This window comes from Trifolium pratense, linkage group LG7 (genome assembly GCF_020283565.1).
Source record: "Trifolium pratense cultivar HEN17-A07 linkage group LG7, ARS_RC_1.1, whole genome shotgun sequence".
In the NCBI taxonomy this organism is placed as follows: domain Eukaryota; kingdom Viridiplantae; phylum Streptophyta; class Magnoliopsida; order Fabales; family Fabaceae; genus Trifolium; species Trifolium pratense.
The window spans coordinates 21,552,147-21,576,712 of NC_060065.1; the positions used below are offsets into that span (position 1 = coordinate 21,552,147).

Here is a 24,566-nt window from a genome sequence, read left to right on the forward strand (position 1 = left end):
CGGGCTAACCCGCGAACCCGCGGATTTAACCCGCATAACCTGCGGTTTTAACGGTCCAACCCACACGGGCAAAAATGTAAACGGGCCAAAAAAATTTGGTCTTAAGTCCGTGCGGGCTGCGGGTTAAACGGGTCGGCCCGCGGACCTTGGTCCGTATACCGAGCTCTACATGGAATCCATTATTTCTCTCTGTTCATGCTCTCTTTCCAAGACAAATCTATTTATGTCCTTTCCATAATCTCTAAATCTCAAGGTTGAAGATGACTTATTGTATCTGTGAAGATGGTGTGACACCCAAGAGTGGTTCAACTGCTTTTGATGGGAATAAGTCTACTACTGAGAAGAAGAAGATTGTGTCTTATTCTACTTATATTCTCACTTTCTCTTCTGTAATTTTTTTTTTTTTTATAGTTGTGGCCTGAACATAACCATTCGAAAAAACCGTGACCCGCACAACTCATGACCCGTAGAAACCGAAGTGTGGAATGGTCGGAAATGGGTCTCAAAATTGCTCTATCGATTTTACACAGATGAGACATTTCTGGCCCGAAACTGCCCGAACCCGCACACTGCTGAGTCCTACTCGGGACACTAGTTAAGGAACCTAAGACCATCTCTAATGGTGTAGTACCTATTAGGTACTCATGATACTTATTACGTACTACCATTGAAGCACAACACATTTTAGTACCTAATAGGTACCACTTCTAATATAAGAACTCTCTCTTCTTTTTATGGGACCCACTTTATTTAATATATTCAAAAAATAAAAAAATCACAACTTTTAAATTGGCATAAAAATTTAATGTCAATCATATATAAACGTTGGTAGTCATTGTTTGTTTCTTTTTACCGTTGGAAAAAAAATAAATACTCCTATCATATAAATCAAAACCAAATTGAAGGATTCTACTCCTCTCAAAATTAACATTTTATTAATTATTTTAAATTATTTTTTAATTATGTAATTCTTAAAATTTCGCAATATATAACATGATTACCTTTCACATACACATTTATATATACATATAGAATAAATTAATCCAGTCAAATAAAACAACACCTTCTACTTCTCTGTGATGGATTGTTATTCTCTTCAGAATTGATTGATCTGAGAAATAAGAGACTCTATATCAAAACTCAATGATTTTGTAACAGTATGGATTATTGGTCTTTAAGGAAACTCCAAGGTCCTGATCCAGTACCAATCCTGCAAAAATGCTACTATTTTTAGTCCCCATTCATAAATATTTTTCCATGGTTTTTTAAGGTTGTCTAATTAGTGACAATCTTATAAGTACAGCAAAAGAAATTACCTCCAAAAGCCTGCAAATATTCTTAGACTCATGTAAATGGACAATGCAATCCATATGCCAGTAAAGCCTAGGCTTGAGGATAACATATATAAGCAAAATATGCTCACTGATGCCACCATAATCTGAGAGTGATAGCAAATACATAAACCTTATCAGAGAGTGAGAAACCGATTTGTCTCGCTGCTAGAGTAAAAAACTAATTTTAAAAAGAAAAGACAGGAAAATATAACATTTTGTTATAACAATCACCCCGGTTCAAAAGAATAAAGATACGAAAATGCAAATAGAGAAACACGCATATTTGTTAATGAAGTTCAGCCAATTTTGCCTACGTCTCTGACTGCAGAGCGGGTACAGTTCTATTTCTATTTCTATTATTTGAAGCTTAGCATTTACGGTGTATAACTTAAACTAAAATGCTACAGTCAAAATTGCAACAATTATCCCTGATCTTAACCGTAACTATTAGCAGTTAATACTTAGTTTTTTTTTTTTTGCTAAAGCGTTAATACTTAATATTTGTTTTCCTTAGTTTCAAAACCAATTTCAAAGTAACTTGAAAATTATCTTAGATACTTGCAATGATTCTTAGGGCTCGTTTGGCCCAGCCTTTTTTAGAGCTTATGCAAACAGCTTATGCAATTTTTATATGTTATTATAAGTTTGTCAAGGTAGTTTATGATAAAATAGCTTATAAAATTACAATTTTCACTAGTGTGAACTTATAAAATAGCATAAAACCTAATTTATATTGCATAAGCTGTTTGCATAACCTCTAAAAAAAGCTGGGCCAAACGAGCCCTTAATTGAAGATATAATTTTCTGAACATACCATTGAATAAGCAGAGTATATGAAATCTGAAACTCCATAGTTGACTCCATCAAAAACAAATGCAAGAGCATTGATGGGTTGAGTGGCTGCAACATACTAGTAAGTAGTCATAGATAGGAACAAATAAGCAGCTTTTCAAATTAGAGAAACCAATGAAATGCTAAAATAAGATACATACTTACCGGAATGCCAATACCGATAAGTTGGAGAACATTGATGTCATTCGTAAATAATCTAGAAGCAAATGGAAGTAAGCTAAAAAGAAGAAACGAAAGCAACAGTCCTAGAATCAAGCCAAGCTGCACAAACAAAATGACTTAAGTTAATTGAATTAAGAGCTTAAATTTGTAATTAAACACTATTAAGGGTAATAGATTGAAAAACCTGCAGCACACGTGACGCAGATGCAATGACCATGTTGTAATCCCTTCTTGCAAATGCACTTGCAATAATGGCCTGAAAGGAGTATTGAAAACAAATAGTAATTCTTTGTTTTACCGATCGAGGTTGTAAAAGTTATATGTTTATGAATAATTAGTTTCTTACTTGTCCGGCAACAGCCAATCCATCAGCAAGCAAAGAGGTTGCCATCCAAATCTGTAAGCAGATTTGAAATGCAGCCATTGTTGTTGATCCTTCTCTTGCTGCTAGGGATGCTGACAATGTCACACAGAATGTAACAGCTGTAACTTTAACCAATAACAGAAATCCTACAATACAATCAAGTAAACAAAAAAATGTTACATATTTGTTTTCAAGAACGTATCAAATAAGCGAGAGGGTTATTGCTGTCTCGATAGATCATACTAGCGTAAACAACCGTTTTGATCCCAGAATGTGAGAGATGCTGTCAGTATAGTCCCTAACACATCCCCAGGTATCTCTTTTGTTAGTAATTTTATGGACATTCGAGGTATGTGTTTGCAACTAACTAACTAAAGTAGAGACTGGGAATGACATGACTAAAAAAAGACACATTCGAGGAACGACATGACTAAAAAAAGACATATTCAGGTATGTGTTTGCAATTTTGATACAGACTGGGACCAAAGTAGTTATTTTACCCATCATATTGTTTAAGCCTCGCTAGAAAAAATAAGTTACATATAAGTTCAGTTGCTAGATCTTAATAAACTAGAACCAGGAAATTCTGAAGAAATAAAAAATGAAAGGAATAAAAAACAGAAGTTATAACCATTTTTCAGAATCTTTCGAAATTGGAAATCTTGGAAACTTGGAGGCAGAAGAACAACTTGTTTCATTAAACTCCACAACAGAATTAAGGAAATCAAGTACCTATCACATCACATAAAAAACGAATAAAATGAGAAACATTAGCTAAATATGACTTTCTTAATCGGAATATAAAGTTGTGATAAGACATCCAGAATCAGAAAATAAGATCAAAGACAGACTTACTGCGAAACAATATGGGCTATAGCTGCTCCACTAACTCCCAACCGGAATGTGAACATAAGTAATGGATCTAAAATGATATTCGTTACATCTCCAATAACTGCAGTTAAACTTCAAAAATTACTGAATGTTGTAGAGTGTATTTCATTTCGTATTGATATGTAAAAGCCGTTTTATTTCCATTAAATTAAATTTCATTCACGAAACTTGACAAAGCCTGTTTAAAAGCCTACTTCGCTATTTTTTATTACGAAATTTTTGAGGGTTGTAGGCTTTCGTAATATGAAATGAAAGCCGATTCCCGCCCCCTACATTGGAGTACAATCTAACATAGATTCAATATCTTTATGACAAACGAGGTAGAGATACCAGTTCAATGTAAAGAGAGGAATGATGTACTTGTAGCATATAAAGGAGTTCTTGTATCTTTGATTCCCCTAAAAATTCCTTGTATTGCCATAGAAAGAATAACAGCTGGTGCACCAAAGGACCTCAATATCAAGTATTGTTGTGCTGGTTTTAACATGGGAGAATTCTGCATCCGAAACAAAAGTGCGCATTCAAAACAACTAATGTTTTTCTGAATATAAATTATAGAGAGTTTGTAGTTTAAGAGAGAACTCACAGAATGAATCCCCATGTAATTCAAAACCGGTTTAGCCGTAAAAATTATAAAGAGAGTTTGTAGGACTCCGAGCACACCACCAATAACTATTGCTGATGATGCTGATGGAATATAGCTTTTATCATGTCCAAATTTAACTACTCTGTCAATATTTGTTGATGATGTGCTACACTCTGGATCTAAATGAAAAAACAAAATGCAGATAGATTAATCCAGGAAAGTTTACTGTTTACAAGTGTTGAAAACTTGAATGCTATATACAAGTCAGTCTAGTTAAACAGCGGTTATAGCGGCGCTATACACCGTAGTGGAATTTGAACATATCAAATAACCGATTATCCCAAAAGCTTAAGCTGTTAGGATAGAGCCACATCAATGGTTATATATTATTTCTAACACGTCCCCTCACGCAAGAGCCCACTTGGGCTTGAAGCGTGGATAATGCATAGGCCCACCTACCATATGCTTAGATTCCACTTTTTAATTAGAAAGTGAAGGGAGCGGGGATCGAACTCTAGACCACTTAGTCATAGAGGCTCTAATACCATATCAAATAACCGATTATCCCAAAAGCTTCAGTTGTTGGGATAGAGCCACATCAATGGTTTTATATTATTTCTAACAGAACAAATCACTATTGTTCTGCGATATGCTATTTAGTACAAAATAATGACAAAGAACAACTATAGAGGCGCTTATAGCACTAATGCATAGAGGAATTTGAATGAGTTTGAATGAACTGCTATATTTTGCGATCCATGATTGACAATTTTGATTCATTTTAAGTGAAAAGAGATACCTGCAGTTTGCTCTATATTCTCTTCTACTTCCAACTGTATATCCTCAATAACTGAAGAGCCCTTGATAAGCATTTCTTTTATTGATGGCTGAGTATGTAATTTATCGGCGGCATCTTCCTCGGCAACTAAAGAGGTTGTAACACTAACTAGTGGAATTATTGCAATTTTTGATACTTGATTAAAAATAGCAATTGAAACTCCCACAGCAGCAAGCTCCACCGGACCTACAAAATCATCACAGTGCTGTCAGTGCATACCAATTAAATACTTTCAACTATATGGCAACATTTACTTATTATAGTTTTTAATCCACTCTAGGCATTAATATATACATAATCAAAGCAAAAAGTGCGAGAAATATATTAAGATTAAGTTGAACTCTAGACACAGCTTATGCACATGAAAAAGTAAATCCTCAAAAAGATAGCATTTCTCAAGAAACATCATTAAAAACAACAAGGTATCATGTAATAGTTTCCAGACAAATGAAAAAGAAAAAGGTAAAACAAACAAACCTATGTGGCCAATGAATGCAGTATCAATGAGAGAAGCAATAGGATCTGCTGCTAAAGCCATAATGGTAGGAACTGAAATCTGCATTATTTCAAGGCCTAATTCATCCTTTCTAAGAGCATTCCTGGAAGCATTACATAATATATATGGTCAATTCAATTTATATGAATTCACTATCTAGGTCCGGTTTAGATAAACAACTTAATTAATCACAAATAGCATAAACGCTTATCATATAAGAGCTTATGTAAAGTTATTTTTACAACAAAATATAAAATAAGGTCAAATTGTTTTTATATAAGCTATAAGATGTTTTCATAAACTATTCTAGTGAACATATGGAAATTAGTTCGAAACAATCTATAGACATGTCCTAAGTTGTTTTCGTAAGCTCTCTCATAAGTGTTTATGCCGGTAGATAAGCTCAAATTAGTCAATCCAAACAGGCCTGAAATAAAACTAGTAAACCAAGGAAAAATTTAGTGATCCAGCAAAAAAATATAGTATAAATGTTACCTTATGCCAGAAAATAACATCAAAAGGGGCATATTTCCTCTCCTGTGCTCATTCAACACATAAAGAAAAGAGCTTTGGCCATAACTAATGGAATTTGCTTACATAACAAGTTTATCCCCTCCTCTATTCTAAATGTTCAGTATACAGTAGTAAAGACCAAAGACAACACAACACCCTAAGGAATTGTTTGGACAGGAAAAATGAATAAATGGAAATGAAAAGGCATCTGTGACTAAATTGATAATGAAGCAGCATCCTCGAAGCAAGGGTGTATATCTTATTATATAGAAGTTATATTATTTAAAAAATGAAATGTCTTAAAGTGTGAAATAGATTGTATCTTTCTTTAAGAGTACACCAGTTAAGTCCACTCTGCATAAACCTCCCTTGGTAATACAAAACCTAGATAGTACGAGACTTAATAAACATTATTACTATATTCAATTTTATACTACTATAATTTATTTATTTATTGACAAAAGTACCACTATATATAATAATAATGTAACAAATTAATAATAATAGTTTGATATACACGAAAACAGAAAACATATGATATACCAAAACAAATTAAAGGTCCATTTGATCTGCAAAATGTAAGTACCGGACATAACAGTACAAACGTTTAAGGTATTGAACAAATTTTGTGTTGTAGGATATTTGGTGGACAAAAGGTTATTTTGGTATTTTAGACAACGTGCAGAGGACAAAAAGTTGTCATGTGGTTCAGTGCGGGACAAGAATTTCAGGTTTTATCCTGTCCTTTGGCCCCAGTTTGTCCAGTACCAAGAACAGATTTAAAATCAAACAGAGTACAACTGAAGTTGTCCTATCCAGTCCCTTATTCTTTAGCAGATCAAACGCACAGATTATTAGTTCAGATGTTAACAACTCTCTTTTTGTGTCTTGATGAACTCTACAATTATGATCACTGTATTAAGAGAGCTGATGAATGATATGAGAAAGCTAGAACTGCAGGATTATTAAAATGAGTTATCTTAGTCAATAAAATGAAAGTAGGGAACAGAACTAACCAGTAAAACCATGAAAGCATCTACATTGTCCTAACTCTTGATTACAAACCCCAACGCCATTGCAGTCATTTTTGCATTTATTGCCACCTATTATCTGTAACTAATCATATTATAAGCGGAAAAATTTTACTTTTGGTAACCAGATATCAACGCAATAACAAAAAACCATACAACTTCAGCAAAAAACTTATGTGAAACTTCTGAAATAAAGACGCAGAAAGAAGACAAGAAACAAAAAAGATGGAAAAAAAAAAAAAGAAGCAAAGAATATCACTTGTCACTTCAAAAATGTTGACTTCCTTTGTAATAGAATCGCAACCTGCAAGTCAACGACCAATCTCAGCCTTCCGCAGTGCACCTTTATAAGCAACCAAATTGTGCAAGTCAGCTGGTTTTGCAGGTTCATCCCAGCCATGTTTTCTTATCAATTCTGCTGATCCATTAGCTGAAATGCAGGAATTTGAAGCTAGCTTAAAATAATTAAAAGATGTCAAAAGGAACGAGAGATGAACTACAGAAACCAATGTCAGAACCGAAGCAATTGTTGTGACAAGAGACCAGGAACACCTGCAGTTTTTCATGGAAAAGAAATCTAAAAGGTCTCTTGCCATTCACGAAACCACAACAATACAAAACAAACTAGACAGGCATAAGGGTCTATTTGAATTAGCTCGTTTCAATTTATCAAGCCACTTGTGATACTATTTGGGAGTACTTATGACATGTTGCTTATTCTCATAAGCTCTCCAGGTTAGCTAACGAAATCAACTTATAGCTTATATGAAAATAGTTTGACTTTACACATAAACATTTATATGATAAGTGTTTAAGCAACCAAATTGTGCAAGTCAGCTGGTTTTGCAGGTTCATCCCAGCCATGTTTTCTTATCAATTCTGCTGATCCATTAGTTGAAATGCAGGAATTTGAAGCTAGCTTAAAATAATTAAAAGATGTCAAAAGGAACGAGAGATGAACTACAGAAACCAATGTCAGAACCGAAGCAATTGTTGTGACAAGAGACCAGGAACACCTGCAGTTTTTCATGGAAAATAAATCTAAAAGGTCTCTTGCCATTCACGAAACCACAACAATACAAAACAAACTAGACAGGCATAAGGGTCTATTTGAATTAGCTCGTTTCAATTTATCTACTGACCTAAGCCACTTGTGATACTATTTGGGAGAACTTATGACATGTTGCTTATTCTCATAAGCTCTCCAGGTTAGCTAACGAAATCAACTTATAGCTTATATGAAAATAGTTTGACTTTACACATAAACATTTATATGATAAGTGTTTATGCGCTTAGCAATTTACTACTACTAGTACCAATTAAATTTTCAATAAACAAAGGAAATCATCATTCATAACTTGAATTCTGACATTAGCATAGAGTTGATTCAACTTTCTCGAATCTGAATCCAAAGCAAAGAACCTCATTCAGCAATGTTTAAGAATAAGAACTCAATTGAACAAACGAATTAACAAGACGGGTCCATTTCGAGCGCCAGCTAAACAAATTTCTAAAGGGTGGTGATTTTGATCATTGGGGTCGCCAAAAGTAGCATCATTTATTTAAAAAGTTATACTTTGTTTAGCTAAACCATATATTCAAGAGTTCAATCATGTAAAGAGGACCACTCAATTGTAGATTCTCTGTTATGTAATAAATGTAACATTTTCATCACTGAGGTGAAAGGCAGAGTTTAACAAGAAACAACAGTGAAGAAATGGAAATTGTTGTGGGGATTCTTTATCTTGATCAGAAATGTTGAATAGTGTGAATATTACGAAGTTTAATAACCATGATAGTGCAAACATAATTTTCAAATGCATTCGCCGATATTATTGGCAGACATCTGCCACAATGGAAAACATGCAAAAAATTAATAGATAACTCAAATACGACGTAGATTATTCAGAAGCTATTTCCTCCATAACTAGTTTTTTATCGTATAAAAAATATTAATTAATTAAATATGCTAAAAAATAAACAAATGTTGTGCATCAAACCGGGCACATGCACTAGTTATTTTACAATTTCACGGTGTGACGGCCTATGAGACAAATGCAAAATAACTCAAGACAAGATACACTTATAGATACAGACATTTTATCTGAGGAGAAAAAGAATAATGTGTGTCCACTCTGATTGAATGGTTTACTGCACAGAAGAAAGTGACATCTCTTAGTAACTTGACCTTCACCTTGCTTTACATATTTAACCTTTACTCATGTAATTCATTCCCTTATGACTTCCTCAGTTGGTATTTACCACACACTGGTTAGGTAATCCAAACTTCTTGTTGTGGCGAACTTGTTTCCTCCAAGGGTCATTGTATAACTTGTAATGCAAAACCTTGTTTAATACAAAAACTATGGTCAAAAACTGATATGGAGACAACATGCCGATAAATTGCATAGTAAATTAATTTCTACTTTGCACATAATGTTAATGACACAGCATCATGCTTCTGTTTCATCATAAGGGGGCTTCTGAACAGCATAATTTGTTAAAAAGGTTCAGTAAGCCTCTGGGGACGGGGCATTCAATCAGCATTCTATGCAATCAATTTGAAACTTTTGTTCTTCCAACTTCATTTTCTCTCTATGTCTGAGGTTTGACATTTAATTGATACTACCTAGCAAAGTGCGCCAACGATTCTAGAATAATTCTGACAAAGGAAGAGAAATACCTGTATTAAAGTGGTGGTGACATCATCCTCTGTCAATTTTAAAAATTCAACTGCCCAATCATCAACATGCCCAAAAGCAGATTTTTGCCTTTCAGCTTCAAGCAAAATAGAATCACGATACACGAATCTTTGCCAGATTTTTTGAACATTTGCTAGCTTCAAATTGATTTCTGTATCATTGAACCCCTGCATATCACCAACCATTCATACAATCTTCTTGCCAAAAATTCAATTATATGCAAAAGGCTCTGTATTTGCATTGTATAATCATCTATGCAATACAAAAAGAAAGCGGGTGAAAATGAGTACCCGAAGAATCTTTATCATGTTAGGAATTTCATCTTCTGATATTCGAACAGCAAAGCTATCATAGTTGAGTACATTTTCGTATGGTAAGAAAATCCCATCCTATAGAACAAGGAAACAAAACAGCACAAGTTATACAATTACCATCATTGATGATTTCAGTTCAGTCATTTAGTAACAGATTATCAACACGAAGATCACTTCAATTAGCCACTTTCATCACTAATCAATGGCCATTAATCAATTTTTAGAGTACTCGTGATAATTTAAGCCACAAAACTCTATGAAGATGAATCACAAACTATTTCAAATTTTCCTAGTTTACAAAGCTTGTTAACTAGATCAGAAAGCTAGCTAGCAACACAAAGTTAATGACGAGCTTACAAAACCATCTTTTAAATTGGTTCCTGTGGGAAAAAAGGGCATAACCTATTACCTGAATGACCACAGGAATGCATCCTTGCAAAACACTGTCTTCCATGCGCCCACTCCAACCATCACCAGGAAGCACTCCACAGAAAATAGAGCTTGCTATATCTGCATGATAGTTATCAGAACGTACTGGGGTCACAGTGACATCTTCTGCATGTTGTTTCCCTAGTTTTCCATCCTTGTTGGGGCTTGATCCAAATTCTTCAGCCAACTTCTGTCTTATACCCATACTATACCTGCATCATATTTTAAACTGAGTCTTCTATAACATTACAAAAATATATCAAAACCTGCAGTAACCTATGTTGACAAACAATATACCTAATAATGTTTGTTCATACAAAACATCGAGCAGCAGGATGTCAAGGTTACTAACTAGAGACAATCTGAACATACTTTGAACATGAAATGTGTATGTATCATAAACAAACTATAGTTTTCTACTAAACTTACGAGTCTTCTGGTCTTCCATGAGGGTAAGCTGGTCCCAAGTTACCATTGAAGAAAAACAGTGTCTTCCGCTTTTCACGGGGCCTGAAAACAAATCATACCATGGTTGCATTGTTCAATTTCAAGACCTATATAAATAGAAGAATAGCTTCAAGCATGACTAGGAAAAGCAAATATACCAAGCCCAAAATTTCGAAGCCAACACGTTAGCATCAGGAACTTTCCAAGCAGGAAGCACGAGATCTTTTTCAGGGTCAAAGCATGGATGAATGCCTCTTATTTTAGTTGAAATCTTATCCCAGTTATCAGCCCAATAGGCTGTGGTTGAATGGTTATGTTTTGTATTTGTGTTTCCCCAGTGCACTAACATCATGCTGTTCCATATTTCTTTAGGGGCATAACAAGCACCTTCATCCCATGAAAAAAACTGCCTTCATAGACAAAACTGGAACTATTAGCACTTGCTTCTAACAAGCAAAAACAATAAACATTACTTCGTACAAAAATCTTCAAGATATAGAAAAAACGATTCCCCTGGCACATACCCAGATGTGGTCCCTTCCTGATGAGCGATTCCAGTAAGGATATTGATCAACAATGTGATAATATGCATTCTGATAATATTCCAAAGTAAGTGAGCTCCTCAACCCCTGATGCCTCTGAACTTGTTCAATAAACAATGAGAAACATTAGTATAAAACACGGAAGTAATATTAGCCAACACTTCATAGTTCATAGATGTATCCAATTATATATTCCAAACGATCTACAATCCAAAAATAACATAATCTGAGCATTTGTGAAAATAAGAACAAACAAGTACTAAAATACTGGACATAATTTTATCCATCCATCCAAAAAGATGAAAAGGAACGTGCAACTATTTAGTTTGTTTCTGTTTTGAAATTACTACTTAGGCACGTCATCATAACGTAATTCCATGAACATCATAACATCAACGATGGTACGGATTATCATCCAATTAATCACAGATTTGGTAATTCAGAAAATTCTGAAAGCACTGATAACATACACAAGCATTAAACACATAATCACTGATACAGTCTATCTTACTGATAATTCATATGCAGTAAATATAGCAGTTAATAAAATGTACCTGCATACTCAAGTGAGGAGCATCATCAGCACGAGTTATGATGCATGAATCAAGAACAGGAACAAAGAAAAAATCTGCTTCTTCACCATTTAGAGTTCGATGAGGACTAGCTAACAAACTCTCATAAATTGCCATCTGCAGAGATACAGGCCCGTGACATAAATATTTGCAAAAGAAATAAAATTTTACCAGCTAAAATGTTCCTAAATAAAATTCATGGAATACCTGAGCTCCGTACAGGTGCTCTGTCCATATTGTTGCATTATTGTCGTCATAAATTCTATTTACACACTCTAACTTGAAATGACGGCCCTATAATAACCAAGAATAAAAGAAAAATAAAATAAAAAAATAGAAAAATATCAAAAACTTCTCTTTAGATGTAATCAAGAGAGTTGACACTTAGAGTATCCTCACCTCCAATAGTAGGCTGTTGTACTTGGGAGGCAAATCATAAATATATATAAGTGGCCTTTTCTTTGCCACCACAACATTAAGATTGATTAATTTTTCACTGTCAGGAACATCAACCCAAGCAGGACGAAGCCAACTAGGCCAGTCTCTTATAGAAGATATCACAGATGGAGTGCTGCAATCTGCTCCATACCAGCCATTATCACACTGAAAATAAACATATATTCAATTTATCTATTGATATTGGATGGAAATGGACAGTGTCACACTGAAAAAACACACAACCTTCAGCTTACCTACAGCAATCGAATAGAAACAAAATAGGATTTATAATATATTCCACAAAATGTGAGATAAGTTTCATTCTATCCTACTGCTGTTTTCCTTGAGAAACATATCTATATGAATCAAAGGAATTCCTGGTTGTGTTATGGTTTGTAAATTTTCCTTTTAGTGTTCTTGCTCTTTCTGTAATGATTATTGGTTAAGTCGTTCTGTATTCTTACACTGCTATATTTATTTTAAGTTTTCCTAATTAAAGAATTTTAAAATCAGAACTCATGCAACTTCTTTTAAATTTTTAAAATTTTAGATTGTATAGTAGGTTTTTAGAATTTAATTTATTAAGTAAACTTTTACGAGTTGATGAGTTGAGTTTACATAAATCATTAATGATTTCTAATTGAAACGTTTTCTTTCTTCCAGAGTTATTCTCCTCCATCGTCAGGTAACTTGATTTCAAAGTAACGATTTATAGTCAACATCATTGGACGGGACTTTTTAATAATGAATGAACCTAAAAACTTGAAGGAAAAAAAAAAAATTATAAAACAAGTTTTAGTAGTAATTTGTTTACTACAAGCCAGCCAATCCTATGGCTGCAAAGGAAAACAATAGATGGCTGAAAAATAATTTCTTCTAGTAAACAATTAAAATACCAAAGATACCACGTTATTAAACAAAAGAATCACCTGGCAAAATCCACCACGACAATGACCATGTCCAGAGCACTGATTAATGCAAACAGATTCAACAGGCACTTCACAAAATCGGCCCCAAAGTCCATCATATTTGCAATCACATTCCTCTTTGAATTTTATCTTGCCAGCATATGCTTCAGTTGGGTCTACATTACACCAACCTTGTATACTACCATTAGTTGTGAACACATCTTGATCAACTTTTGTCCAATTCACTATTTTGGGACCATCAGGTTCTGAAGGTGGACTGAAACAGATTTAAAGTGTGTGACTTGAATTGTAAATTTGAGAGAGAAAAAACACTATACAAGTAATTCAATTTTACATACTTAAATTGAAACCCACATGTCTCTGCCAGTGGTCGAGATGGATATTTGGTTCCTTCTCCACAGAAGCACATAGCTCTTGTTTTGTCGCAGTTGGCTGGGCAAATTGATACAACCCATCGCCCAAATGGCTCCTCTGGTGATCCTGGGAAGTTGCATTCCAGCTCCAGATTGTTGGTGCATCCATCTCCTGTCACCTCAGAAAATAGTTTTATTCTTCAAACCAAATAATGACTTATGTTTTAGACTTTAGTGCAATCATCAAACATATTCCGAAAATGGTAGCAATAAAATGAAAAGAGGGAACAAAACTAACCAGCATAACCATGAAAGCATCGACATTGTCCCAACTCTCGATTACAAACACCCTGACCACTGCAGTCATTTTTGCAGTTATTGCCACCTAATATCTGTAACCAATCATATTATCAAGCAGTACAATTTTACTTTTGGTAACCAGAGATTAACTCAATGCCAATAACAACCATATAACTTTAGCAAAAAAAACTAACACGAAACCTCTGAAATAGCAACCTAGAAAGACAAGAAACAAAAAAGAGGAAAAGATAAACCAAGAATTAGAATATCACTTATCACCTCAGAAATGTTGACTTCCTTTGTAATAGAATCACAACCTGCAAGCCACCGACCCATCTCAGCCTTCCACGGTGCACCCTTATAAGCAACCGAACCGTGCAAATCAGCTGGAAACTGATGCTTCAAATCAATTGCAGGTTCATCCCACCCATGCTTACTTATCAATTCTTCTGATGCATTAGTTGAAATGCAGGAATCTGAAGCTAGCTTAAAATAATTAAAAGAAGGCGTCAAAGGGAACAAGAAGAGATGAACTACAGAAACCAATACCAGAGCCGAAGCAATTGTTGCGGCAAGAGACCAAGAAGAAAACCTCCAGTTTTTCATGGAGAACAAATCTAACAGGTCTCTTGCCATTTGCCAAACCGAAACACTACAAAATAAACTTGTCTAATTCACCAATCTCTCTTGACATCATAACCTGAAACATCAACAATAAAATAATAGTATCATATTACTTACAATGGCCTTAATTAGAATCATATAGCCATAACATTACAACATGCAACTAGGCTTAAGGGTCTGTTTGGATTGACTTATTTGAGCTTATCTACTGGCATAAGTTTTGTGACACTGTTTGTGAGACCTTATGAAAACAGCTTGCAATAATTTTTATAAGCTTTTTTAGCTTATTTTTATAAATTCTTCAATATAGCTTACGAAAACAGCTCATAGCTTTATATAAAAACAATTTATGTTTATTTTATCTTTTGCTATAAAAATAGCTTACGCAAGCTTACATCATAAATAAGCTTGCAAAATAAGTCATTTATCCAAATAAGCCCTATATACTGAAACAAACACTTGAGAATTTATGACATGTATACAGCTTATTCTATTAAACTTTCCAAGATAACCAATGAAATCAGCTTATAAATTAAATGAATACATAATATGATAAAAAAAAAAGTGTTTAAACTATTCGCGCTTAATTAAGTTATTTATTAACAGCAAAACCCTATTTAAATATTGAAGACATAAAAAGAAAAAGAATGAAAATTGAATATGAATAAAGAAATGCAATGATGATTGATAACGTGATTGGCGTAGTGTTGACTCACCATTCACGGATCTGAAACCATAAAAGAGAATCTCATTCAGCAATGTGGAAGAATAAGAAGAGAAGAAATTAATTGTGAAGATTGTGTGTGTGGTTTTGGAATGCCGGCTAAAGAAGGTGATGATTTTGGTCAATGGAGTTGCCAAAACTGCGTCATTGTGTTTTGGATTTTGGTGAAGAAGAAGAGTTCAATTATGTAGAGGAGGGGGACCACTCAGTCGTAGATTCATTCTCCATTATTATTAGATTCATTCTCCATTAGATTAATAAATTACTACATTAATACTCACTCCGATCCTTTTTATAAGGAACATTTAGGGCAAAAAATTTGGTCCTTTTTATAAGAAACTTTGACCAATTTTCAAATGTTTTAAATGTTCAATTTCACTTATGTCCTTATTTATTATGAGAGATAATTTAAAAATAAGTAAATTAGTTGAATAAAGAGTAATTAAATAAGGGTATATATGGAATAAATTTAAATTTATAAAAGTATTAAATGAAAATAATTATGTTAAATGTGATTCCTTGGTCTGTGTGATTTTTTCAAATTGTTCCTTATAAAAAGGACCGGAGGGAGTAATACTTATGCATTGTGGCACAATTTTGATGTATCTCAATGATATGTCAAATGATTTTTAATTTTTCTAAAAAAATTTATAAATATAATATTTTTATTTAACGGTCGATTTTGTAAAATTCGTATTCGTTATAATGTTATTCGAGATTTGTATATCGTGCACAAAATAATCTCCTGTTCATATTAAACTTGGCCTAATAGAAATTTTAACTATGATACTCTTATTTTTTAGGATTTCATTCTTATTAATACTTATGTTGCACTTGGTAGACTGGAACACAATTTGATCCCGCACAACTATGATGTGGAGGGGGTTGGAACCACTCATAAACTGACCTCGAACCAAATTAGGCAGTTCAATCAACCAGATATCGGTGGTAAAAAAGCAAAAACTAAAACTAAACCTAATAACTGTAAAAGATGACATTTCTAACTAGTAGATTACTTAGCCCAAAAAAAATGTATAAATACTCCTTTGTGATATTTTATAAGCAAATTTCATCTTTTTAGGTTCATTGCATAATTAATATATATATATATATAGAGACTTTATTATTGTTCAAATACGTAACAAATCTAAAACCGTAAAATATGCTTATAAAATGTCACAGATGGAGTAAATAATAAGAAGAAAAATATTTTGACTAAAATAATAATTTTTTTGACGTATAAAACAATAATCATCGCTAATGAAAATATTGAAATGGGAATAATGTAACAAATTAGAAAGTACAGTTAATAAAATATAGTTAATATTGCATTGAAAATAATACTTCTTCCGTCCTTAATTACAAGACCCTTTTACAAAAAAAAAATGTGTCCCTAATTATAAGACCTTTTACAATTTTTTAGATGCATTTATTACACTTTTTCCAAACATACCCCTTATTAATATTATCATTTTGTCTTGGAATATGAAAAAAAAACAATAAATGTATTAATACACAAGGGCAATTTAGTAATAGTAACACATTTTTATGACCAAATTATTATTCAACAACTTTTCTTAATACCCGTGATTTTTGAAAAAGTTCTTATGAAAAAGGACGAAGGTCGTTAAAGAATCAAAGGTAAAAAATATTTGTTGGAACATGTAAATTCAACTTTTTAAATATTAAATGTTTAGTAACTTGTACCAAAACTGACACAAAGGAAGGACCTTGTTTAATGTTTAGAGCATTCACAATGGAGCTTCACAAGTTTGAGTATTTAATTGGGTCTAACATGTACACATCATTTATTTATTATTTTTTAATAATAGTACATAATAAGTATTAAATACCTCCAACTCATCACCTCTTAAAAAGTTCTAAATGAGTCTCACTAATAACTCTATATTTCATCAATAATTCTATATCTTTATAAATAGGTCCAACAAAATATATTATAATGAGGAGAGAGAGAGAGGGTACATATTTGAGAAGCAATACATATTAGGTGTTCAGTGGATATTGCTCCAATAGTAGTACCTAAGACTAGTTACAATGGATGTTGAATTGGGTGTTGAATGAGGGATTAAACACAAGTGAATGGTGCACTGGTGGTGTTGAATGTGACTTGGATGAAAGAGAAGATGAATTGTTTCAACTGTGTTGAATGCTGCGGACGGAGCCACGTGGCGCCCTGAGATTCGCCCTCGCAGGCGCGTGCATCACACAGCCCGACAGGGCGCGTTGCCCAGCAGGGGACGCGGAGAGAGAAATCCAAATGGACAAGTGGCACGCGTTGATTGGCTGGCCGGATTTTTACCTCATCTAATCTTTGAACTCAATTATTTCAATGCAAATTAATTTTTTTATTTTTTATTTTTTCACCAAAATTCGTAATTTTTTTCTCTACAAATAGAGACTTGGTTCATTTCATTTGGACACAGAAAAAAAAACCAAATTTTTCACTATCTTAATCTATTATTATCTTTCTAATTAGTCTTTCTTTTGAAGTTTTAATCTTTTTTTAGTGAAATGGATCCCAACAATTCTTCTAATTATCCCAACAATTCTCAAAATCCCAATAATTATCAAAACTCCAACAATTATCAAAACCTCAACAATTATCAAAATCCCAACAATTATCAAAGTTCAAATCAATTTTTCAACCAACATCCTCAAAACACACCTAATTTTGGTTTAACACCAAATTTCAACCAATCATCCTTTGTTCCAAACTTTCATCCATATTATGGAACTATGCTGAGAAATCCATCTCAAACACCCCCGTTTAATGGTTACATGCCGATGGTTAATGAAAATTTTTCGAGTGGTGGTACAACTAACTTTCCCGAATTTTCAACACAAATAACTATTGCTAATGAAGATTCAACTCCTAAGAGCAAGAAAAACCAGCAACTATCATGGAACACTGAACAAAATTTGGTGCTAATTAGTGGGTGGATCAAATTTGGAACAAGCAATGTTGTCGGGAAAAACTAGAAAGGTGAAACATATTGGGGTCAAATTGCTGACTATTGTAATTAGCATTGCTCATTCGATCCTCCGCGTGATGGAGTTGCATGCCGAAACCGTTTTAATTATATGAACAAAATACTGGGTAAATGGATTGGCGCTTATGATGGCGCTAAGCGTCTCCAAGGAAGTGGTTGGTCCGAGAATGATGTTTTGGCAAAAGCGCAGGAAATATATGCATGTGGGAAGAATGTTCGGTTCACTTTAATGGAAGAATGGAATGCTCTCCGTGATCAACCACGTTATAGTAGTCAAGTAGGATCTGGAAGTAGTGGATCTAAGAGATCTCACGAGAGTGATGCATGTGGCTCTAACTCTGTAGAATCTAGTGCTCGTCCTATAGGTAGGGATGCAGCCAAAAAGAAGGGAAAAAAGAAAGCTTCCACACCCACAGAGGTGGTGGACAAAGAATGGGATAATTACATGAAAATGAAGGAGAAAGAGATGGAACATTTGACAATGGTAGTTTCCAATCAACAAGAGAAAAACAAACTTAAGAAAATGAAAATGTATCTGAAGTTAAGTTCTGAAGAGAATCTCGATGACCGGAAGAAAGCCATGTTGGACACATTGGCCCAAGAACTGTTTCCATAATTAATTTCAATCAATGTAGTTTTTGCTTTAAATATTTGTCTGTAGTGTTTGCTTCAATTATTGTGATTGAATAAGTCAGTGTAGTTTTGCTTTAATTATTGTGATATGTCAGTGTAATGTTTGTTTTAAGTATTTGTACTACGTGTTTGCTTTAATTATTGTGTCCACCACCCAACTTGCTTTAATTATTGTGTCCACCACTCAATCCTTATCTGATAATTAACTCTATACAATAATTATTTGAAATCCGTTAGTGGACCAAATTGAATCTATATATAGGGACTCATCCATTTATGTATCAATATCCTAAATCTCACCCAATCTACTTCCAATATCACAAACAATGGATCCATCAACCGGTGATTTTGATGTCGCAGCCTACTTGCAAAATCGTGAAGTTGAAGAAGCTTATGTACTCAACCGATTTAGAGAGCGTCGAAAAAAAATATTGGAAGATGGTGCACCTCGTAGTAGAAAATATGTCAATAGAGATCATCCAGCTGCAAACCAAAGACTAATTGACGACTACTTTGCCAATGAGCCTACATATGACGATGCAATGTTTCGTCGTCGGTACCGCATGCAAAAACATCTTTTCCTTCGAATTGTTGGGGACCTTTCAAGTAGTGATAACTACTTCACCCAGCGAGCTGATGCTGCCAAGAAAGAAGGTATATCACCTTTAGCAAAATGTACCACAGCAATGCGAATGTTAGCATACGGTATGGCAGCAGATGCGGTTGATGAGTACATCAAAATAAGAGGTACTACTGCATTAGAGTGCTTACGTAGATTTTATAAAGGAATCATACGATTGTATGAGCAAGTGTATCTCAGAGCACCAACCCAAGATGACCTGCAAAAAATACTACATGTAAGTGAACTACGGGGGTTCCCAGGGATGATATGATTGGGAGTATTGACTGCATGCACTAGGAGTGGAAAAATTGTCCTAAAGCATGGGAAGGTCAATTTACTAGGGGGATAAGGGAACCACCACAGTTATTCTTGAAGCAGTTGCATCTCATGATCTATGGATCTGACATGCCTTTTTTGGATGTCCGGGAACGTTGAACGACATAAACGTTCTAGACCGTTCACCTGTTTTTGATGACGTGGAACAGGGAAAGACTCCAAGTGTGAATTTCTATGTGAATCAACGTCCCTATGATATGACATACTATCTAGTCGATGGTATCTACCCTTCTTATCCAACTTTCGTCAAATCTATTAGACTTCCTCAAAGTGAACCCGATAAGTTATTTGCAAAATATTAGGAGGGATGTCGGAAGGACATCGAACGTGCATTTGGAGTGCTTCAAGCTCGATTTAAAATCATCCGTGAACCAGCTCGCTTGTGGGACATAGCTCGCTTGTGAAGGTGTGAAAACACAAGAAGGGGGGGTTGAATTGTGTTTTAGTCAAGTTTAAAACTTTTTCAAGTTCTTAACTTAACCTCAACAGCAGCGGATAAATAACTCAATAGAACAAGTTAAGATAGAGAGAGAGAGATCACACAAGCAATTTATACTGGTTCCTCTCACAAAACGAGAGTAGTCCAGTCCCCTTGCACTTCCAAGGGATTTCACTATAATCACACAAGATTACAACTGCTCAAGCACACAAGCAAGAGACTTCACCACAATGCTCAAGCACACAAGCAAGAGACTTCTCAAGTACAAATGAAATGAATAATAGAATGTATACAACAGCTCTTAATCAGAACCTAGAAGAACAAATACTAAATATTTGAACTTAAAGTGCAACAACACAGTTCAGAGGTTCAGAGCTTTGTATGAGGAATTCAGAGTTTGTTCGAGCGTGTTAATAATCCTTGATAGTAAATACAACTGATTCCTTTAGTATATATATGACTAGAAAAGAGTCGTTGCAAAGATGACCGTTGAAGTAGATAACCTTTTGTCTTCAAGCAGCCTGTCTTGATGCAGTTTGGTTATATCTAAAACTGAGAAAGAGTTTCAGGTACTTTGACTACTGCAGAGAAGACTTTCCTTATTCAGCTAACTCCACTGATGACCCACGTTCTCAAAAGAGGACAGTCAGAAAGAGATTAGCTGTTCTGATCAGGCTTGAAAGGTCCTTTTCTTCATTGGTAGAAGAGTTGACTTGCAAAAGAGAATCTTTACAAACTTCAAGAAGATCATCAGAGTTTGATGAAGCTAAGACCTTAAGAAGTTCCGAAGACTTCATCGTCTGAAGAGTATAACTTCTGAGTCTCACAATCTTCTGATCGCTTACAAACTTCTGAAGTCCTTATCTTCTGATCATTAATCAGAGCTTAATTGAATCTAAGTCCTGCACACTTAAATTAAATTTTTAGTCCTTCCAATTGTTTATTAATACTTTGTTATCATCAAAACCTTAATAGATTTAGGGGCAAACATTTTTAAATCAATTTTGTTCCAACAATCTCCCCCTTTTTGATGATGACAAACATAAGTATTAATTGACAATTGTTGTTAAATTAACTTATCATGTTTCTCTTAGGTTTGTGAGGTTTGCAAGCTCCCCCTAAGATTGATACTCCTTAAAGCCTAAGCTTTATGTTTTATCCATGATATTTTAATTTAGTATAAGATTAAGATAATTTGGAATAAAACAAATTTCATATCTTTCTTCAGAGTGAGAGGTTTGCAAGCTCTCCCCCTAAGTCTCATAAGGCTAAGTTAAAATTGCACTCTTAACTTATCCTTACTTATGAAATTTATTTCAGTTTCAACTTACTTAGTCTCCACATTGAAATACGTAAAACAACTTAAAAGAAACAACTTTTAACTTAACGGATAAAAGTGAGAGCGTGGTTTCAACTTTGAAACTTATCACTTATCAATTAATGCGTAACTACTCCCCCTTTTGTCATTATCAAAAAGTAAAAGAAAATTTAGATAACCAAGACAGTCAAAGAAGAAGAGTGGTTGTTACAAATGTGAATTTATTTCAAAAACAAAAAAACAAAAAAAACAACGCGCTAAAGGGTTTATAAAAGGTAAACGAGTTAACATAAATTCTTCACACAAAAACAATAATAAACAAGTATATCAAGAAGAATCAAGAAGAATGAGAAGGTTTAGTTCACGTATTGCAGAGTTTCGGAGAAGGAAAGAAGAAGAAGAACGCGAAAAAGATGAGAAAGATAAAGAAGACAACAAGAAACCACAAGATGTTGAGATTATAATCATTTCATCAGATTCTGAAGCTGAAGAAAATGAAGATGATGCTGACTACATTGAGTTCTTGGCGAGCTATGTTCCAGAAGAAGAACAGGAAGAAGAAGAAGAGCAGAACCCAGAGCCTATAGAAATTTCATCAGAGGATGCTGAGGAGAAATCTGAGATTTCTTCTGAGTATTATCCTTCTGACTAGGATTAGGTCGTCTTTTTCTTTTAGCCAATGTACTCAACATCGTTAGATCATCAATAAAAATTTTCTTTTAAATTCATCTTGTGTTCTTATGTTCTTGTTTATCAAAGAAAATAAAAGTAAACATCACACAACAACCAAAAAAAAAAAATTATCAAACCAATAAATAAGTGAAAATTTAAAATAAGATTGTTCAGAAGATAAATAACATTAAAGACATAAGGTGCAAAGAATCCTAAGGTTTCTTGAGAAAGGCTAAGAGCTGGTCAAATTTGTCATTCAGAGAACCCACGTTGGAAACTAGACCATCCACTTTAGATTCCAAATTGAGGTGAGCTGTCCTTTGCCTTTCCAAACCTTCTTGTTGTTCCCTCAGAGCTTCTTGAAAAATCTGCAGCTGATCTGCAACCAAAGGTGCCTGATCTTCAACCAAAGGTGCCTTGCCTTTATCAGAGGAGGGTTCACCTTCCTCTGGATAATCAATCATTAGAATATCAGCATCTTGAACATCCTCTTGGTTCAGCTCAGGGATTTCTTCAGCAAGTCTTGCAGCAGCTTCAGCCAGACGTTCATTCTCAATTCTTTGATCCTCAAGGCTCTTGAAAAGCTTGGAATCCACCCAACATTCTTTAAAAGCAGACATATGCCTTGCAGTAGCAGCAATAGCAGCCAGCTTAGCACGCTCATGCTCTTCATGGTTAAACCCAGTCAGTCGTTTCAAACTAGCTCTTGCTAAGCTGTCCTTCAGCAGATGTACCATATCCAAATCCCGTTGTCCAATCACAGTCTTAATCTCATCACCCATAGCATCCAGAGCTTTGCAGATTTTAGCCTTGATTAGTGATACCTCCATATCCACATCAGAAGGACACTCCAAAAACCTGTCCTGAATGTGTGATAACCTAAGTAAATCATCATAAAGCTGATTGGAGAGGTTACCAAAAGGGTCAGAGGATGAGGGTGAGATATTGGGGATGGTAGAGTGTTTGGTTGATTCATTGGCAGGGTTGTCAATGATGACAACTTCTGCTTCTGAAGGTTTAAGGGCACAAGTATGAATGCGTGGATTAGGATTGGGTTCAGGAGTTGATTTAGAAGATGAGATGTCTGATGTTGATTCAGGATATATGTGTTCAGATGATGGTTCAGGAGATTTGTGTTCAGAAGTTGGTTCAGGAGATTTTTCATGTGAGGGTTGTTTTGTGGGAGAGGTTTGTTCAGCAGTTGGAATATCTGGTTGAGGTTTAGATGATGGAATGTCAGGTGATTCTTTTTGTGGTTGGGGTTGAGATTGAGGTGATTTTGGTTTAGAAGGTGATGAAGATTTGTGGGTTTCATGAGTGAAAGGCTGATTATTGAGGGGGTCAGGGCTAAGATGTTTTTCTAGCTCAGAGAGGGGGTTATCAGAAGTTGAAATGTTGGGAAGAATAGTTCTAAGAGGATTGGTAAACCCTATTCCAATTTCAGCTTCGTTAAAGATGTACTTAGGAGACTTACCTTTGGGATCAGGAACTTGTTTCTGATGCATCCTAGTACTCAGAGTTTCTTCATCAGACTCAGTTTCTGAATCAGACTGAGTTTCAGAAGATGAGCTGTCCTCCTCAATAATGATTGGCTTTTTAGATGATGCTTCAGCAGCCTTGTTAGCAACATCCTCATGTTTTCTCTTGGTTCTCTGTTCAGCCATAGATTGCTCAACCTTAACCTTCTTCTGAGCGAGAAGATCTGGTTTAACTTGTTCATCCTGAGAATCAGCTTTCCTCTTAGGTTTCCTCTTAGGCTTATACATGTTTATTGGAGCCTTTGGAACCATACTCCTATCAACAGTATAACCTTCATCCTTAAGAACTTTCAGATAATCTTGAATGATGTGCTCAGCATCCATTTCAGAGATTACTGGATATCCATCCACATACAGGCGATCTTCCATACTAACTCTAAACTCTTGTTTAGGTTGAACCAGCTTGGTGTCGATTAAGTGCATCTTTGTTAAGAAGCTTGCATTCAGAACTTCTGGCGAGAGCTTCTGAGCCATAAGTTCTGGATAGAACTTCTTCAGATTCTGAACAATGTGACCTTGGAAGAGAAGATCTGAGAGCAATCTAGGATAAACAATG

The 24,566-nt window shown here is 34.6% G+C and overlaps 2 protein-coding genes and 1 pseudogene across 9 annotated transcripts; 1 reads left to right on the top strand and 2 right to left on the bottom strand.

The window, feature by feature from the left end:
* Window positions 1-987: 987 nt before the first annotated feature.
* LOC123895387 (protein DETOXIFICATION 42-like) lies at window positions 988-7,732 on the bottom strand. 6 transcript variants are annotated; one of them, XM_045945663.1, is made up of 14 exons: window positions 7,372-7,732; window positions 7,053-7,146; window positions 5,505-5,626; window positions 4,989-5,213; window positions 4,190-4,368; window positions 3,964-4,099; window positions 3,568-3,664; window positions 3,344-3,444; window positions 2,695-2,858; window positions 2,533-2,604; window positions 2,331-2,447; window positions 2,149-2,244; window positions 1,317-1,438; window positions 994-1,210 (listed from the first exon to the last, which is right to left on the bottom strand). In XM_045945663.1, exons 2-14 carry the CDS (start codon window positions 7,070-7,072, stop codon window positions 1,165-1,167), a joined length of 1,497 nt encoding a protein of 498 aa, XP_045801619.1. In that variant the 5' UTR covers window positions 7,073-7,146; window positions 7,372-7,732; the 3' UTR covers window positions 994-1,164. The 6 variants fall into 6 exon arrangements, 5 of the variants coding, with proteins under 5 accessions (XP_045801616.1, XP_045801619.1, XP_045801618.1 ...); XM_045945662.1 differs by having other exon boundaries at window positions 7,053-7,152; XM_045945661.1 differs by having other exon boundaries at window positions 7,053-7,152; window positions 7,327-7,732.
* A 1,136-nt stretch (window positions 7,733-8,868) lies between these two features.
* Window positions 8,869-15,713, bottom strand: LOC123895386. Of its 3 annotated transcripts, XM_045945656.1 has the most exons (15): window positions 15,434-15,713; window positions 14,373-14,793; window positions 14,092-14,185; window positions 13,779-13,965; window positions 13,441-13,696; window positions 12,473-12,676; window positions 12,281-12,367; window positions 12,056-12,190; window positions 11,484-11,597; window positions 11,118-11,365; window positions 10,942-11,022; window positions 10,493-10,724; window positions 10,060-10,158; window positions 9,751-9,936; window positions 8,869-9,413 (listed from the first exon to the last, which is right to left on the bottom strand). In XM_045945656.1, exons 2-15 carry the CDS (start codon window positions 14,727-14,729, stop codon window positions 9,315-9,317), a joined length of 2,379 nt encoding a protein of 792 aa, XP_045801612.1. In that variant the 5' UTR covers window positions 14,730-14,793; window positions 15,434-15,713; the 3' UTR covers window positions 8,869-9,314. The 3 variants fall into 3 exon arrangements, with proteins under 3 accessions (XP_045801612.1, XP_045801613.1, XP_045801615.1); XM_045945657.1 differs by having other exon boundaries at window positions 8,948-9,413; window positions 13,795-13,965; window positions 14,092-14,793; window positions 15,434-15,647; XM_045945659.1 differs by lacking the exon at window positions 15,434-15,713 and having other exon boundaries at window positions 8,948-9,413; window positions 13,795-13,965; window positions 14,373-14,514.
* A 2,260-nt stretch (window positions 15,714-17,973) lies between these two features.
* On the top strand, window positions 17,974-20,447 carry LOC123896050 (annotated as a pseudogene).
* Window positions 20,448-24,566: the final 4,119 nt, after the last annotated feature.

Bases quoted from the DNA above. Each gene is read 5' to 3' on its own strand.
- LOC123895386 (XM_045945656.1), bottom strand. From the start codon at position 14,729: ATGGCAAGAGACCTGTTAGATTTGTTCTCCATGAAAAACTGGAGGTTT. The intron at 13,697-13,778 runs GTATGTAAAATT...AATCTGTTTCAG, and splicing joins ACATGTGGGTTTCAATTTAA to TCCACCTTCAGAACCTGATG. The intron at 9,414-9,750 runs GTATTTCTCTTC...GTATTAAACAAG, and splicing joins TCACCACCACTTTAATACAG to GTTTTGCATTACAAGTTATA.
- LOC123895387 (XM_045945660.1), bottom strand. From the start codon at position 6,050: ATGCCCCTTTTGATGTTATTTTCTGGCATAAG. The intron at 5,214-5,504 runs GTTTGTTTGTTT...ATGATTTTGTAG, and splicing joins TGCATTCATTGGCCACATAG to GTCCGGTGGAGCTTGCTGCT. The intron at 2,605-2,694 runs GTAAGAAACTAA...TACTCCTTTCAG, and splicing joins GATTGGCTGTTGCCGGACAA to GCCATTATTGCAAGTGCATT.